Raw genomic sequence first — 18,699 nt, forward strand, 5'->3', positions numbered from 1 at the left:
GTATCAGAAGCTTAAAAACAGTTTGGCAGCCAATGTTTAGTGGACCACATGAGTGGTAAAACATACCGACTGAGCTTGCACTCTAATACCTTGACTGTGGTAGCTGGCACTAGAAACCTCTAAAGAATGGAAGGTAAATAGCAATATTATTCACATATCTGTAAACAAATTCAATGTGATTGATCCAAGTGTGAGGAACACTCAAAGAATTTGAAATAATTTCACCTTGGTGGTCAAACTCTCAAGCTATATGGAATAATGGCATGGGATGGCAGAGAATTATAGCTGGCAGTGCATGTTCCTCTTAGCCTTGCAAATTCTCTCCCCTCACCTCTGCTGGCAAGGTGTAAAGTCTTTGTGCATCCACAGGAAAAAGCCTGTGGCCAAAAACCATGTATTACATGCTTACATTTTTTTTTTCACAATTTATGGCACAAGCTCATTTACTCTTTACCTCTTTATGCTTCTCCAGTACTCACCAAGAGTTTGATGTAACTCACTCAAACAATGGGGGAAATGGGTGAACTAGAAACTTGCTCAATCAGGTAAAGTTCTTTCTGGAAGAAGTTCCCAGCCCAAAACAGCGTCACATGAGTCTTGATCTGATGGGAACACAAGAGAGATGTAGTAGCACGTGAAGGGGGCAGACTCGAATAATCTACAGAAGCACAGGAAGCACAATGCATGAGAGATCAGCAACACACCAAGCTGAAAGGCAACTGAGAACCAGGGTAAACCACTATCACTAGGCTTACCATAAAGCTTATCCCTGTCTGGGTGGGACAGAGGGAACAATCCTCTTCCCCGCAGATCTTGAGAGCTCTTTTGGATGGATGGATCCACCACACAGACTAACTTCCATAAATCTCAAACCTTCCCCCTGCAGTCAGTGTCTCTCCTATATCCATCGAGGCTGGACATTGGTATGATAAGTGAGGCACAGAGCAGTACCATACCACATTAACATGTTTACAGCCTTTCATACTACAGAGAAGTATAGACAAGCGCTATATCCAAGACTCAGGTCTTTTGGCAGATGCTTGTATCATTATCAAACCCAGTACTTACCATACTTATGTCATTTTTCATCTGTGCTCCTTGTAAAGCAACACAAACTATGCTCCTCTTTACACTTCATATATGTATGCAATATCTATTTTATTTATTAAAACAACATTATACATCATAGAAGAGCAACCAGATATATTCTATTTTAAACATATAATAAAATGACATTCTTATAACTAATTTATTAATGGTTTATTTTATTAGTGATGTATGTTAGCTGTTATTGTTACTGACTGGTAAAAAGACAATTTTTAAAATTTTCACAATTATTGAAAAGGAAGAAGAAATGCAAAAAAGGCAGCAGCAGAAAATTTACATTCATAAAGAACAATAAATGGACAGACTTTTTGCACTGAAACGACAATACAGGCAATCAGCCTGGTTCACCATTTATATCAATTATAAATTTAAAGATTGGCTGGAATATGGAAATCTCTGGTGGCCAAGGGTATTAAAAATATTATGCAGAACTGTCATGCACTGCTTTTAAAAAATAAACTCCAAACCTGTGCGTAATGTTGGAGCAGATAAGCATTTGCAGTCAGGTTGTTGATCCAAAGAGAGTAATTAAAGAAGGTGAGGTCTAAACTTGTCAAAGTCATTTTGCCCTACTTTCCTATTTATAGGTTTCAAAATGGAAAAAGCCTTCAAAAGGATTTGCATCCTAGCTTCCCTCTGTAAAATCCTTCTGCAAGAGATTTGAGAATTAGCTGCTGTGCCTGCAGTATATTAAAATCTTTGACAGCCATCCACTTGGGGAATCCCTGGGAAAAAAAAAAAAAAAAAAAAAAAAAAAAGGAAACAACAAAAAAAATAACCACCTCACTTTGCTTCAAAAGGTTCACAGTATCACTGTATCACTTGAGAGTGGAGAATAAATCACAGTTCCTCCTAGTTTTCCCTAAGGCTGCGGGGTCCTGCAGGGGGAAGAGGTGCAGCACGTGGGCCCCCTGCGCTCCGTCCAGCTGCTCACCTGCTGCCCAAGGTGTTCCCTGCCCTTCGGCGATAGATTACAGCAGGGAGGAGAGAGGAGAGGCACTTCTTTCTCTCTCGGCATGGTTTAGTTAAATGAGGAGTAAGACTAGTTGCCTTTTCGTTCTCCAGAGTGCAGCCAATGAACCTGAGCAGGCACCAGGGAAGTGCTGTGGGAAAGGTAAAGGTAAACAGCTCTAAACACCTCTCATATAAACTTGCTTGAAAAGACAAATCAAGACAGACAGCTGGGTTTTGTTACTTCTAAGGGAAAAAAAAAATAAAATAAAATAGGCTGTGGGCTGGTGGTGGAGTTTCCTCTACTTTTTCCTGCACCAGTAATTTTTAACCTTCTTTAAATTCAGTAGAAATATGTTGACAGAAATGTTTTCCATGAAAAAGGAAACAAGCTTTAATCTTGAAAGCTGAAACACTCTACATTTTTGTTGTTAAATATTTTTAACAAAACCTAGAAGAAATAATATTGGAAAGACAAACAAACAAACAACAACTGCAATTCTGTTGGAAAAAAAAAAAAAAAAAAAAAAAGGATAAAAAAGAAAGATACAGTGTTAGTGCTAATTGTTCAACTGCTACATACTCAGCTACAAACAAACCTTTTGCACAGACATTTTATACATGAAATTTTCCACCTACCACAAAAAATAAGGGATTTTCTTTGAGAAGTTCTCTAATATACCAGACCTGTGCTTCTTAAGATTGACAGCTGAGCCCTGCTTTGCCCGGCAACGGTGCGGTTTAATGCCTCCTCTGGCTCAAAGTACATTCTTATGTCCCATAGGCAAATGAGGAAACCTTTGTTGGGTGGACAGGTATGTGTTGTCAGGGACACTACATTATCTGACAATATAACTTTCCACTTCCACTTATCTCAACTTTCTTGTGATAAGCCATGAAAAGGCATGGAGTTATCTAAGTCCAACATCATAGCTGTGCAAGCAGATAAGATAAAATGGACAGCTGAAGTGATGAAAAGGAAAATATTTTGGGAAAGTCAAAAAAAATGCTAACTCATTTTCTAAACCATTGTGATTATTTGCAAAAGAAATTTAGTGAATGGCTTTTTTTCTCACTTATTCATTCACTCAGATTTTCAGGCCATCATTAAGAAGTTTAAATATTTCTCATCACAAGGATTAAAGGTGAGCTGATATGGGCATGTATCAAAAAAGAAATTGCTTCTACCTTGGCACTTTACAAACCTAAGGGATGAGTAATAGATGAGGAAATGTGTTTTCTATGCCCACACTGATCTTGCTGAAAGAAACAATGTGGAAAGTGTCATTTAGATAATTAAAAATGAGAACTAGCAAAAACAGAGTCCAAAGACAATCAAAACTTGCCCAGGGGCAAGAAGATAGGCAGGACGCCTCCCTTCTTTTATGCTGTTTCTGATTCCATGGACCAGATTTTTAGCTGTGTAACATGATGCAAGTCCACCCACAGTCAACAGTAAGCTGGTTTCCAACAGCTAAACGTTTAGTCCACAAGCGTTGTGGCATTTTAAACTCCTTTTAATTCTCCCACTTTTCCACTGCTACCACCCTTCCAAGAGAGTATCCATCCCACAAAGCCTTATCTACAGAGGCCTCTCCAGAAGATACAACGCTGCAGCTTCTTGAATACCCTGGGAAGAAAGTCTGATTTATTTGCTTGCTACTGTCAAATAGTCTTGGTTATTTTTCTCTTCCTTAAATCATAGCCTAAATTATCTGAGAGAGAAAACCAATGTTTTAAAAAAAGGAAAACACACTCCTTATTATGTATTGATGTTTCTAATGGAGATAACCTCATACACAGTTTCTTCACCTTTAGTTTTAAATGAACCTTTGGATGACATCCCTATGTGCTGCTTCTGCATTGCTCCCACCAACTCCTTACCTGTTTTGCACAGATGCAGAGTCACTGACTTCACAGAGATGTCACATCCCTGAAATCTGGCCACTCAACACAGTATTTTTTACCCCAAACATCAGAGCTATCTTCCCTCATGAGCCAAAGGCTCTGCAAGACGATATAGTGACATACCAGTGGTAATTGTTCTGACAAGGACCCTCTGAGCAGTGTCATTGGAGGTGACAGTCCCTGGCAGTCTCCAGCTTAGCAGCAAGGTCACCAGGGAAAGGCAGTTTCCACTAATGCTGTCGGGCAGTGGCCATGCACGGTGCAAACGTTGCCAAACCTTTCTGTCTATGAGCAGTTCTGGAGTGACCACCACCCTAGGGGGCAAGAAGTAGCAAGAATAAAGACAGGTAAAGCAAAGCACCTAAAAATGCCTATGCTTTCCCTCTTCAAATGAAACACACACACACAAAAAAAACAACAAAACAAAACAAAACAAAACAAAACAACAACAACAAAAAAACAACAACCAAAACACGCAAAGAAACCCCCCAAAAATCAAAAATAAAAACATGGAGGAAGGAGAAAGGGCTTGCTTCATTTTTATAAAGTATCCACACTAATGAAGTAGCAAACCCATGGACCTGGAAGATCTCTATCAGAGCAAGCGGGGCTTGCTCTGATATAATTCCCTCTATTTCTAAGGCCTGCCTTTGTCCCCTAGGAGCACAGTTTTCCACTCCAGACCATCACAGTGAACACCTAGGTAGCATCTCCCTGTCTCTGCTCAGGTATCTCCCTTGCACAGGGCAGTTTTACCCCTCCACACTCTCAGGAATGTGCCTTGCTCCTCCTACTGCAACAGCCCCTATGGGCACCAGTGCCAGAGACATCCATTTGGAAAGAGGATGCTCTGCAAACTGATATGCAAATAAAAGCCATCAGCGAGGAGATGCAGCAGCCACACGGCCAGGCTCATTGTGCTCGCAGTAAGTTCAGCACACTGCTGACCCAGCCTTCCCCGGAGGTGCCACTCGCCCAACAGGTGATGTTTGACTCGCTGGCTGCGAGGTGACAATGTGCCAGAAATAGGAAATTCATATCATTTGTATTCCTTTTCCTCTGCTATTCTACGGGTTGAAAGGGCCACCATTTTAAATTTAATTTACAGGGTATACCGTCTATCTGTTGGAAACACGAGGAAGCAGACCTTGTCCTAGTATTTATCAGACACATGCCGCCCATCTGCTTGAGCTGGGTCGAGGAGGATTTGCTGTTAATCCTTCAGACCCATCTGCAGGGGGTTCAAAATGCTGACCAGAAAGCTAGACAAGATGAGGTTTATTTAATTAAAAAAACTGCTCCGGAGGTTACTGGAAATCACTCTGAAGAAGAAATAGCTTTTGATCATGTCACTTCTAGGGAAGGCGGGAGGGGAAGGGGGGTGGGGGAGGCAGGCAGAGTTTTGCATCAAAATAAGACTGCGACCATCAGTAAATAAGTAAAACGAGAGATCTGCACCAAAAAAACTTGTTCCCACGAGGGAACATTTCTATCTACCTGTTACATCAAATATAGCAAAAGCTCAGCCCCCGCTCCTGCTTGGATGTTTCACCACCACACTGCGGGGCTCGGCCTTTAATCTGGGCCAAGTAAGAAAGGCAGAAATTGGGTTACTCGTGCACGCACACACACACACAAACAAGCACACGCACTAATCTGCAGGTTTGTTTGCATGGATCTGGGAATGAGGCAGACACAACCCAGCAAACAACTCCAAAACTGCAGCAGGTTAGCACTTTAAAACTTGGCATTTGTGTTTGCCTGCTCTTTGGAAGGCACACGACATTCTGGGGAAGACGGCTAACCCGAGCTTTATTACCTCAACGTTTAATTCCAGCTTTTCATATTCCTGGCTACCGCCACGCGAGATCCATTTATGTGGAAGTGAGAAACAATGAAATCCCAGCTACGTTTGCCATGCTGAAAATGGACATCTGTTAATAACAATATTATTTCTAATGAAACATTATGTACACAACTGGTTTAATGCGGGGCTGCCATTTGGGAGAAGTGGCTTTTATGGGAATAATCCGCGTACTTCCAGCTCCTGATTGTTATTTTATGGCAATATAACGCACAACAACTTTCAAAGTAACTCACACAATTTGCCCCTACCTCTCCCAAGGCTCTCTGAAAAGCTGTGCTTTTCCTAATCAGATTTCTGTACTGGGGGTTACACAATCATTTTTTTTCTTCTCTATTTTATTTTTTTAAGTATAAATATTCTTAGAGAAAGCAAAAACAGTGACTTTCCTGACTACAGGCTGTGAAAGAGAGGGTCTGGCACTGCGGGTCCTCTACCCCACACACCAGTGAAATACAGCCCCACCTAGAGACAGGGGGCACCCATCCTGCAGAAATCGTGGATTTTGGAAACCATGGCCAGGAACAATGGGGAAATCTTATTCTCCTACAGAGTTGGCAAGTAAAGATTCACGCTGCTTGGGATCAGATAGCAAGCCTCCTGCTTTGTGGCTGAAGATAACCTCTCAGCAAAGTAACTTTATCTGCAGCAAATTATTCCTTAGCTTCCCATTGCAGGATTTGCTTCACCTTATTCTGAAGCAAGTGGTGCTGCCTCCTATCAGATAGAGAGTTAGAGGGATGTCTGCTTTGATTTATTAGAGAAGTTCCCATGGAAAGTGCTCCGGCAAAGTAAGAAAATCTCATCCAGAGATTCTGAAGAGAGAAATTCACTGCATTTCTTCTATGATTACCAGGTTAACCAACTACGCAGAGATTTGACCGTACAGATAGAAGGTCTCTGATGTTTAGCAGGCCAGTAAAATACATGTTCCCTGTTCTCGAGGTACAGCTTCAAATGATCTGTGGTCTGAGTCTCTGAGTCTGCCAATCCACATCTTTTTACTTTTTACTGAGCAAACTGGGCATTTCCCCTAGTTGTTTATTCTCAGTGATGTAAATGTGACATTGACCCTTCCTAACCGTCCATTTCATGTGTTCACAGCCCAAGGCTGTGTGAACGAATCCGACACCCAGCCCTGCCTGTCCTCGCTGCACCAAGGGAAGACATAGCTGCTGCTTTAATTCATTTTACCATTTTTGCTGGCAGTTACTTCACCCATCACAGAACTAGCAAAAAGAAACATGCACCCTTGCTTGCCAGGGCTAAGCCAGGCAAGCTTTGTATTTAAGATACTGCTGAACTTGTATTTCTAAGATGCTGGACCGAGATTCAAAGCCACTCAGGCTGACAGCGTGTTTCCTTCTGCCATCTCCACCACAGGGAGTGTGTGCAAGCACCTCAAGCCCCAGCAGAGCCCACCAGATCCCCTTTAAGGGGCTTCAAATCTCTGTGAGGCCCAAACATCACAGGGCAAAAAACATCACAGGGCAAAAATCTTTTCTTAATGAAAGTATTGAAAAGATAGCAAAGCCCAATTTCTCAGTATAGACACTTCAGCTGCACACAGATCCTGTATTTACACATGCAGAGTGGAATTTGCACATGCAATTAAGTTGATTGACATTTTCTCACTGTGTAGATACCTTCATCAGCAAACATTTGTGCAAGCAATCAAGTGAGCTATATTTTTAAATACCCAACCCTGGCATGCAAGAGGAAATGGCGAGGAAACAGCAAGGACACAACTTAGATGAATTCATCTGAGCACTTGTCAACAAATGTAATGAACAGGAAATCAGAGAAGCGAATGACAAAAGCCATGGGTTCTGGGAAAAGAGCCTTAGAGATGGTGTTAAAAGTGCCTCAGGAACAAGCAAAGATCGCCTGATATGTCATTTTTGTCATAATTAGTTGGCAAAGAAAATAGTGAAGTCAAAGTCACAGTGGTGCATCGCAGCACTCCTGTTAACAGAGCAAGGCTATCGATCCCATCACTCATTTATTTAGGAGACAGAATTTTAAACAGGAATGAGGACGTAGTTTCCATCAAACCAGCTGTCAGCTGGACATCACCCTAGGCAATTAGCATGCTCCTAATGGGCTACAAATTTTAAGCCTAAATTCTGTCCTCGGATGCTTGCGTTCAGCTCACACTGACTTTGCAGAGCACGTGGTTTAAAGCACAGAAACAAGAGGACATCTGCAGGTTGATACTGCAGAGGCTTAGACAAACAGTCTTGGCTGGGAAGAAAAGGAGCAGGAGAGGAGGTCTACCATGGATTCTGCTAACAGAGCAGAAAGCGTGAAAAACCCTCCTTGCCAGACTAAGTAAGGCTGCAAATGTGCTGTCTTCTGCCCAAGGCAGCACTGGAAATGGACTGTAAGGACATTTGTAAGCACTACAGGTAGTTAGCTATTCATATTTCTGGGGCTGATCTTTGGCAGGTGCAAGCCATCCAAATTCCACTGATTTCCTGGTTTCCTACCAGCTGTGGCTCCATCTTCGTGTTATTATTAAAAACAATAAATCTCCTCTTCGGTCCAAATTTAGTTCTATCTATGCCACTGTGGCTGGATTAGCTCCACTGAAACGAAAGGAGGAAAGTCTGAGCTCATGTGTTGGAAATGAACGTGGCTGCAACATTTGTTCAAGTCTAAAAGAAACACCTTCACACACGTGTGTGCAAACATATTGGTGCATATTGGACTGACTGAATGTTTTCCCTTAGAAAGAAGGGAAAACAAACTACTTTCCCTTCAGGAAATGACATTTTGTGCAAAACAAGATTTCCCACGCAGGGAAAAAATGTTTCCCAGAAACGTTCCAAAGAGAAAACCGATGGTTCTTGTTTTGTTCTACATCTGCCTCAGCCAGCACACTGCGCTCTGGGAGACTTGTGATTCCTCCAAGCAACTCAGCTGCTGGAAGAAATAAGGGCACTTTATGGTAGAAACAGTTTAGGCAGCGGTGGGTTTGTCTGGGATCACAGGAAGCAAAGCTACAGCTCCTGTGAGCATGGGGCTGTTCAGGCAGACGTGAATGATGACCTGATTCAAGCAAAACTCTTTCATTTTAGCTCAAAATGTCAACATGAAATGCTCTGACATTTGCAAATCAATTCTTTTTAGGAACTATGTGTTCCAATTTGAGATGAAAATAAATATGAAAATACCAGAATTTCCCATGGGACAGAAATCCGGGTTTTCAATGAACAGTAAGAGATCTCTATTGAGAGGTCACTTCTTTATTACAAAGCCTTAGCTTTCTATGTCCGTGCCTGAATTAAAATAAAAGATGGTCAGGGACAAAACGCTCTTCTCAGACATAGATGGCCAACTGCCTTCCACCGTGCACACAGCTGGCTCCTCTGTCACACTGGTCATGGGAGCAGACAGAGGAAGACTCTGGAACAGAGGCAGGGAGTGAGATTATCTTAGAACTGCAGAAAAAGGAAGTGGCTTTTGGAAGTCCATCCCATACACACACTCAAAGCAGGGCTAACTTGATGTTTTGGATCAGGAACCCTAAGGACTTATCCAGTCCAGCATTAGTACATCTGCAAGGATGGAGCTCCCACAACCTTCCCAGTCCCCTCTTCCAATGTACCTTCATGTGGAGAAGTTTTTCTTAATACCTAACTGGAATTTTCTGACACAATTCGTGACTGTTGCCTCTTGTCCTTTACCTCCAAGAATAATCTGGCTCTGTCTTCCAAATGATGACTAATGCATTGAAGCAAGTTTGTAGATCCCCCCTCAGCTTTCCCTCCTTCTGGCTGAACAAACCCAGCACTCCCAGTCTCTTTGTGCATCCTGTGCTGCAGGCTCCTGGTCACCTTGGTGGCCTCAGCTGGACGCACTCCAGTTGGTGTCCTTCTGGTACTGGAGAGCCTGAAGCCATACACAGAATTACATATTTAATCGGTGAGTGGGATGGGTGACAAGGAGCTTGGTGCTTGAACTCGATCCTTGCACCTCCTTCACTTAGCAGTGCGGTACAACAGCTTTAATGGCATTTTCTAACTCTTAGCTGAGAGTGACAACAGTCCTGGCACAAATCTACTCTCTGGGCTTCAGATAAAACCAGGCCAATTTGTACCAGGTCTGGATGAGGCTGGCTGACTCCTGGGCACTTCTGTTACCGCTTCCATTCAATCAGATGAGACCATGACTGCAAAGCACTTCCCTGCCTAGTTCAAGAGGCAAAACACAACAAATGTTCTTGGGGAGAACAACCCAGTTATGGAATTTATAGACAGGTGATAGCATGTAGAGCTGTGGATTGTGTTTGTGTGTTTGTGTAGGGGGCAAACACCAGTGTATGTGCAGAGCAAAATGGAAAAGTTAACATTCAGGAAGAGCAGTATGTAATTCTCTGCTCCAAAGCACATGCAGCTATACATCTCCTGTCTCTAACCTCTTTAAAGAGAGTTGATTAATATTCAGACTTTGCAGTCCCTTGATTACACTAGACACCCAAAAGGAAGACACTAGCAGAGACCAGTTGCCAAACTGGAAACTCCAGGTCAAAACCAAAGAAAGAGGACCGAAAAACAACAGCAACAAAAAACCCACCACCAACCAGCTCTTTCATCTGCTTCCTATGAAGTCTCAGCTGTGTCTGTGTCACTGTGCAGAAGGCAATAAGAGACGATGGCAACAGATGGGGAGCTGAGGACACAATTCACCCAGCCTTCAAGAAAGCTTACGGTCCTGTACTATACATTAATCCACAAGGTCAGTAATGGGGAGGGGGGGGAGACACTAACTGTGTAAGCAGATAAAGCATTAAGATGGAGGTAGCAGACAAAGCAGGCACGTCTGTACTGTTTAGCGTGGATGGGGGAATCTGGTGGAATGTCACAGGGGGCATTTCAGCTGCAGGGCCCTTTGCCAACGGCCTGGCCAAAGGGGAAGAAAAGAGCAGAAGGAAATAAATGGTGCAGGAGACACTCATCCAAGTGACAGTCAGTGCTGAACAGGGAGTAAATTAATCCTGGATGACACTGACAGACTAGGATTAAGTAGCTCACCCATGTCATTAGGTTGCATGCACGTATAGATGAGCTAACAGAGATAGGGACAATGCTTACCCCAAATAATTGAGGACACAATGAAAAAAAGGGTCAGGGGAAGGCTACAAAAATAGTACATAAGGAAGCTTCCAGAGAAGGTTTTTAAGTCAGCCCTTTCCTCAATCACTCCCTTGCTAAAATATCTATCCCTATTCTGATCACCTCTCCTCTCACCTACTTGACTTCCCTTTCTTTCTAGCCCCTCTCCTTCTCCTACACCCTGTCCAAATGCCAGTTCCGTTGATTTACCACACTTTGTCCTGCTCCCAAATCACTACACTACCTCCAAGCCTTCTGCACAATCTTGTAAAGCTCAATTTTTTTAATAAAATCTATCACTATGGTGCAGCTGATGAGAGGTAACTTGCCAAGAAATCCTAACTCAATCACTTGCCGTCGTGAGTCCAGAGCAGGTAAAACCAATGTACATCACTTTCTAAATGGTTAGGGCTTTTAGGATACTCTCACCAAGCTGAGGCTGCTAAACAGTGGGCTGTGGTTGTCTCTTGCTGGCACCACTGACTTCACATATGACTGGATGCATCACCTTGGTTCTGCAGTTTAATTCCTCCTGCCCTTTGCCAAACCCCTATTTACTTGCCCCCAAATCTGCCCAGGTAGTTCCTCTTGCGCTGAAGCTGTGAAGCACGACATATAGCACAGCCTCTCAGGTATGGTTTCAGGGGTGGTTTAAAACAATCTGTGAGAGCACTGCTGTCAATAAAGGACAGGGCTGCATTTTTCCTCCTTGCCCTTCACATTGGTTGGTATGTTCAGAAATCGATTATCCACGGGGTTGAGCTACAATTCATCGCAGAGCTGCGAGGACTCTGGAGGAGTGGGCACAAGGGAAGAGGTGGACATGCACATCTGGGGAGGGAAGCAGCAAGTGGCTTCTAACTCACCTCTGAGCTCTCCTGTAGTTCTGAGAATACTGGAAATAAAAAAACAGGACCCTGCAGATAGTGCTGCTCCAGCCATAGACTCGAGGAACATTGTACTTTGAGTTTCTTACAGAGCTTGCCTGGTCAGGGTCCTCAGTGCTCTCTCCCAGCAAATATTCACTCTTGTACACTGGAATAACGAAAGCTAAAGATTGGTAATATTCACATCAGTGCGAAAGTGGTTTAAACAATGTGTTTGGTAAATTAAAAAAAAGATCAATCTCACTCAGAGCTAGCAAAGACTTAACTACATATCACCCAAGTGGGAAAGAGAAAAGCTCTGTTTACCCTCTAAGACCCCTGCTAAAGGTATCTCTGCCCAGACCAGGAACATCCACCAACGATGTGCAGATACCCTTTTGTTTCAGTTTTCCTTCCTCAAGACTGTTGCAATTAGCATTTCTTAATGCAGCTCAGCTGAAACTGCCACTAATGCAATCCGAAGTTGCTAACTGCAATGTCATTGTGCACCATAACGAATGTTTGCTTAAAGATCAATAGGTGAGGCCAGTGTTAATTGTTAAATTAAACATAAACATTGTCAAAACACGTCTATCATTATTCTTCCACCTGATGACATGAACCTGGAGATCCCTTGGTGACCTTATATTCGGGCTCTGTGACCTTCAGGTGCTTTGCATCAGATTATCTTTACCTCCTGCAAACTTTGTGTTTTAGCTGATCATTTTAGAATACAAAAGATTGCAAAACTTGCACAGACTCAGGAGGGTTTTCTCTGAAAAACAGTCTCTGAAGTGGTGAAAACATCTATAGGGTACTTAGGAACATCTGTAGGGTACAGGGAAATTTGGAGTTAAATATGTCTCAATCTAGGCGCAGCCTTTTGTGGTAACATCCATTTCTACCCTGCTTAGATTAGCTGCTGGATTTACCAGCAGAATGCAGTATTTCAGGTGTCAATTTTCAGATGCTTTGCCAACTGGTGGGCTTCAGTTCCTGCCAGTCATGGGTAGGGTTAGAGATCTGAGGATGGGCACTGTGCATGATGCAGGAAGCCGGTACCAATGAACAAAAAAAAAATATTGGGTTACAGCCCAGCACAAGCACTATTGCTCTCAGTGACTAAGTGTGTAGTTACACTGGATTTAGCAGTGACCAAGAACTCATTCCTGCCTCTCTCTACCTTCCCACTGTGCTGCTATAGCCAGGTAATCAGAGTTTGCCAAAGATGCAGAGAGCCTCACATAGTAACTGTACCATGCATTACCTTCTACATGTCTTAGGATGTTAACATCGCTGTTGAATTTGAAGAGTCATCCTAAGTCACTCTGTCTGGTTCTTTACATCATGGGGAATAAAACTGCACAGATTTCATCCATTTATCAAACATCACCTTAAAACCATTGATTTTTTTTGTCCCCATTACACTGTTGGGGCCTGTTGCAGAGCCCCTTCCTCTGACGGTAAAAAGCTTCCTTCTAACTTCCAGCCTTGATTTATTCAGAGCCAGTTCCTGCCTATTTGTTCTTGTGCCAGCATTTCAGCTTATATAGCTCTTATCCCTCCCTAGTGTTTACCCCCCTGATGCATTTCTGGAGAGCAGGCCTATCTCTCCACAGCCTTCATGTTATTAGGCTGAACAAGCCCTGCTCTTTCAGCCTTCTTTCATAAAATTTCCCCATTCACCCCAATAACCCTGCTATTCTTAAACATGGGTAACCACAGCTGTCCCCCTCACATTTTCTTTGGTGTCTCATAAAACAGTATTAACACTAATACAGTTCTACAATAAAATGCATATACTCTAGGAGTGTGGTTTTTCTGTTCACAGCCAGGTTGCAGAGTGCTCCATCTTCCTTTCCAAAGCATTTAATGTTCCCAATGCTTTCACTATGTCTGTCTTCCAGGCTGAGGAGACCATCCCTTGGGGCAGCAACTTCTGTTATGGGTTCCCATGTGCATTGGCTTTATAAGTCACAATACCCAAATTCTCTAAGCTGATCTGAATGCTCCAAAATTTTCTATCAGCAGTGTGTTTCAATAGCCCAACCAACTCCATAACCACTTTCCAGTTTCCCTTTTCTCCTTCCCAAGACATCTGCATCCATGCCCCTTGGACTACTCTTTCCACACAACAGAACACAGGTTTTAATCCTCGTCTTCTCCATCACAAATTCCCCATACAGCACAATATATTCAATGCTTAAGAGGAGCCCATCTAGACTGGGGCATCACACTGGCCTTAATTTCTGCTCAGTGAAAGCTCTGCAAGGCACGATCTATCTTTCACAAACCCTTCTTGTATTTATCCCACTTCTCCTGTGCCTTTATGTGTCCAGTTATTTCAAAAGCTGTTCTAAAGCATTGCACAGTACAGGAGGAGTTTCCCTAATCACTTTTCAACAGCTGTTCCATCCTTTATTACAGGTACCATGCTTACTACTCTTCAGTCAAATGCTCGGGGCAGAGTACTCAGGCTCTGAATGGCTTATTTAGTACCTTTGCTACAGGGACAGTGATCTCCTGTGTCATGTCTCTCTTTGGGCCTGATCTAATCCTTACAGGCCTAAACACATGAAGCACTTTGAGTTCTGCATTACATGTGACTCTCCCCAGTTCCATTCACCTATTCCCTTTAGCCATCTTCATCCCTAAAGACAGCTGAGACCGCGTCCCTTCAGTGTCTGGATGACACACACTACCCCCTAACCCATGCTTATTGCATTCTTTCTCTTTTCATTCATATGTCTAGTGACCTTGTTATTGTTTTGTTTCAGTACTTTACAAGATCCTCTCAGTTTCACATCCTAACTTCAGACCTTCCTCTCCTAACCTTCAAGACATGTCTTCTTTACCTGATCTACCCTTTCTTCCATTGCCTGTACACTCCATTTTACTCCAGATACGCTGGGTCTCAAGGCTCCTATTTATCTGCTGAAGTCTAAAACTCTTCCCAACAGTTTTTTCTCACTGGTGAGCAACACAAATTCCAGACAACTTCTACACTTTGTTTAAAGGAAATCTCCATCATTTTACATCTCCAAACCTTTCAGTTGTCCTGCCCTCCCAATTTTACCTGCTTCAGACAACGACACGAGATACTGCTGGCCATTTCTGGGGACTCCCCCTTTGCCTTTCTTACAGGAGGGCTGACACCATTAATAACACGTATTACACTTAGTGTTACTACCTCCACCCTTCATAGTTACTCAGTTATGGGCAAGATGAATCCTGCATGGCTGCACACACAGACTGTCTTCCCAGCTCTAGGTAGCTTTGCAGTAACAGGGAACGTGAGAAGCGTCGCCTATCTGGGCTCTGATATATATAGACTTGCTTTTTGTAGTTATCAGCCGGTGCCTAGGCAACACCTCAAGCACCAGCTGAAATTCTGAACCTAGGTTAGCAGGTAACAACTCTTCTGCACCATGATCATCCCGCAGATCAAATTCTCTGCCTGTGTGATTGAAGCTACACGTCTCTCTTCAAGTTTGCACTGGCATGACTGAACTGTTATCGGTGTTACACAGAAATAAGTTGCCTTCTGATGGGATTCTTGAGTGGAGCATTGCGTAAAACCCTGCAGTTTTAATTTGCTGGAAGGAAGAATACCACTTTGATATTCATCCTCACTTCTGTCAAACAAGATACGTGCTCTGATCTGCCATGACTGCAATTTCATAACTTCAGAAATACACAGTCACACAGCAGTGAGGATGTGTTTTTGCTAAAGTCAACAAACCTAACATTATAGTGTTTTAGGCTTCCTGTTATTTTTCACTGTGTTGTTAAAGCAGTTTGGTCCTCTTCTAATAAACACATTTATTAATGTTACACAGATTTGAGATTTGATAATTACTTAAAGAAGCATGGAAGTCTCAAGCATAACAGGATCCACTATGAAAAAGTAATAATAAAGAAACACTGAAATTTCATCAAGATAAGAAGGGCAGGCAGAACTAGAATTAGGAGGAGTACTAAAGAAATGAAAGCATCCTACTTACCTCCTGTTCTCTTCAAAAAATCTGGGGAAAACAAAAACAAAACAAAGCAAGAGATGGAAAGAGACAGAAATCTCCAGATTTCAACTTCTCCACACCATTAATTATGGCAGTTAGAAGAATCAAGCGCTTTGGACAGATTTTGCCTGGATTCAGGAAAGCGCTTTAACATGGGTTTAAGTTTACCCTCTGTTTGGAAAGTACTTAAGTATAGGCTTAACTTCGAGCAGACGTTTAAGTCCCCTTGACTTTAACATGTGCTCAAGTGCTACCTACAAAGGAAGCATTTTCCTGAAGCAGGAGACCATCTTGGCTTAGGCACTGGATTAGCTGTCAAGAGACGGGGATTTGTTTCTGTCTCTACCCCTGGCCATTGACAGGGTGAGCCCAGGCAAACACCCCTTCTCCATGCTCAGTTTCACCACCTGTAAAATGGAGCTAACTGCACTGCATTTGAAAAATGCTCTAACACTATGCATGAAAAGCACTATATTTAAGTACACATTTGTATCATACCCAGGTCTTTTTTGCTCCTTCCTTTCAAACATCCAGTAGTGGCAACTACTGGAAAATGAGGGATATCAGTTTCATGTTCTCCTTGACTTTCCCTGTTAATTCAGTATAAGGGTCAACCATATTGGCTGATTTCTGCTTTTTACACACCTCTTAGGGACACCTATCTTCTTTTTCTCCCTTTTTTTTTTTTTTCTTTGTCTATTTTAACATTAGCAAAATCCAGTGAAGTTAATGGGTTATTAAGTTGTTGGATGCATTTTACACCTTCATATGTGAAGTGAGTTTGGATTTTCATTAGTTAGAGCTAACACCAATTTTCAATAAAATATTAACCAAACACACACAGAAATAGTTCATGTGGATCTATCCACTCCTTCAATAAAATTAATCGACTTAGATATTTACTCTTGCCCCAGCAGTAATATTTTCCCACATTACATTTCAAACAATGAAATGACACTAAATTCATTTAAAACAAATTTATATTATTGTTATTTTAAACAATGCTTAATTCAATTTCAGTGTTTGGCATGCAGCGTTAGAAAATATCAATATTATTGTTTAATGTAAAGAAAAAAAAAAAAAAAAGAAGAAGAAGAAGAAGAAGAAGAACTCAGCTGCAAATTATTAGCATATGCATGCTACCCAAATGACTTCTAGGGCTGGTATTTACATTAAACTGAAAATGAGCAAAACCAGCCAGATGTAACTGTGTGCCATTCAGAGAATGGGGTTACAAAGATATACGTATTTATTAAAGAAAGGCATTCAGCCCTAATTTCACTGCTTTCACCTGCATTTGGCGGTAGCGCACCCAGGGGAACGTTACCATTTGTTTCCTACGGCTGAACTGATGAGAAAAGAGAGGGACACAAAAATGAGGAGAGATGGGGAGGCAGCCCATGCACTGCTTGCTGTGGTGCCTTTGGGGCTGTATTTGTCACTTGCAGACCTCCACACACTTGGGAATTAACATAATTTCCCTCACAGGTGGGGAAACTGAGGCACTACCGTGGAAGAAGCCAGAGATGTGCCTGTGCAGATGGGGACGTAAGCCCCTGCCATTGCAGTCTGTTCTCCCAGCCACAGCCTAGTCCTCTCCTGTCCTTATCTCCCTCCTTCCCCTGCAGTCAGCATGGCTCCCTGCACACCGGGGTCTGTCCTGGGTGAAGAAATGCCCTGGCTGATGGCTTGTCCCCCTCAGGCAGCTGTGGTGAGGCCTCCCCTCAGTGCTGGGGGGCGGCAGCCATTTTGTGTGCGCTTTCTGCTGCCACAGGCTCCCATTACAAGGGGGGCAGTGCCTGGAGGGCAGAAGTGTTACTACTTAATAACAGTATTACTAATAGTATATATAATAACCCATATTGTTATAGTTTCAACACATTATTATAAAACTTAAATTAGTACACATACTGCAAGGAAACTATATGCCAGCAAGGAGCAGGGCTGGCAGAGCACAGTCCACAGTGGGTGAATGCTTCAGAGAGACAGCTCTACCTAGCTGTTTCCCTAAAATAAAATAAAATAAAAATCAGATGCCTGCTATCTTGGCCTCCCCAATATTATTCTTAGGGAAACAAAACAAAACAAAACAGAAGTCTAAAAAAAGTCGTTTTTTATCTTTTGGCTGAGGAAAAGGATTGTAAGAGGAGGATGGAAGGGTTTGTAAGTAAGAGAAGGATGGTAAGTAAGAGGAGCGAATCAAGAAAACTGCTGAGGAAATAATAAAAGTATTAAAAATGTGACCTGTGCACATATACTCTGGCCTCAATTCCCGGCTCTGTGCTACAGTCCTCAGCCTCAGTATTTAGATTTGATCTCTACCTGCTAATTGTGGTCCTCTAAAGCCCTTCTAACAAAGAAAGGCTTGCCATTTGAGGATGTCTTCTCGATGTTCAGCGCTCACAGGAGCTCTGATTCAGAATAAAACAAGCAGCTAGAAGAGTGTGTGGGTATTTAGCTAATTATATGTTTGGTAAATTTGTGTTTTAAAACAATGCCGCTTGTCTCCTCCCTTTGCAGAGTGCCAGTTTACTGGAGCGTTTCCCATGGATTGGCAATTAGATGTAATTAGGCCTTGTGATTTCTGCATTTGTCTTCGTGTCACAAAGTTTACTACTGAAAATGCTCATTTTGGTGGTAGGCATTTTCTAATTGCTTACAGCCCGCAGTAGTAATGGAAACCATTGGCAGCCTCAGCACCTGAGTTTACTGTTGGATCAAGACATCGCTCTATGCTCAAGTTTTCAGGAGGATTTTGCAGCTCCAGAAGCCAGCCTGTATCTTGCCTGCATCAGCTGTGCTGAAGTCAAGGATGGTAGACTTACACCAGCAGAGGATGTGCCTGCTGGCTAACACGGCAAATCATT

At 42.6% G+C, this 18,699-nt stretch overlaps 1 protein-coding gene across 10 annotated transcripts; it reads right to left on the reverse strand.

The window, feature by feature from the left end:
* Positions 1-479: 479 nt before the first annotated feature.
* On the reverse strand, positions 480-18,266 carry LOC118168617. 10 transcript variants are annotated; one of them, XR_004751684.1, is made up of 7 exons: positions 12,141-12,187; positions 11,814-11,982; positions 9,620-9,724; positions 4,090-4,280; positions 2,042-2,210; positions 756-913; positions 490-602 (listed from the first exon to the last, which is right to left on the reverse strand). XR_004751684.1 is itself a non-coding variant. In XM_035329139.1 (7 exons), coding segments are annotated over exons 2-7 (693 nt in total). In that variant the 5' UTR covers positions 17,745-17,839; positions 18,155-18,241; the 3' UTR covers positions 1,144-1,774. The 10 variants fall into 10 exon arrangements, 6 of the variants coding, with proteins under 6 accessions (XP_035185028.1, XP_035185030.1, XP_035185029.1 ...); XM_035329139.1 differs by lacking the exons at positions 490-602; positions 756-913; positions 12,141-12,187 and adding exons at positions 1,144-1,832; positions 17,744-17,839; positions 18,155-18,241; XM_035329137.1 differs by lacking the exon at positions 756-913 and having other exon boundaries at positions 480-602.
* Between the last annotated feature and the right edge of the window lie 433 nt (positions 18,267-18,699).

This window comes from Oxyura jamaicensis, chromosome 5, assembly GCF_011077185.1.
Source record: "Oxyura jamaicensis isolate SHBP4307 breed ruddy duck chromosome 5, BPBGC_Ojam_1.0, whole genome shotgun sequence".
Lineage (NCBI taxonomy): Eukaryota > Metazoa > Chordata > Aves > Anseriformes > Anatidae > Oxyura > Oxyura jamaicensis.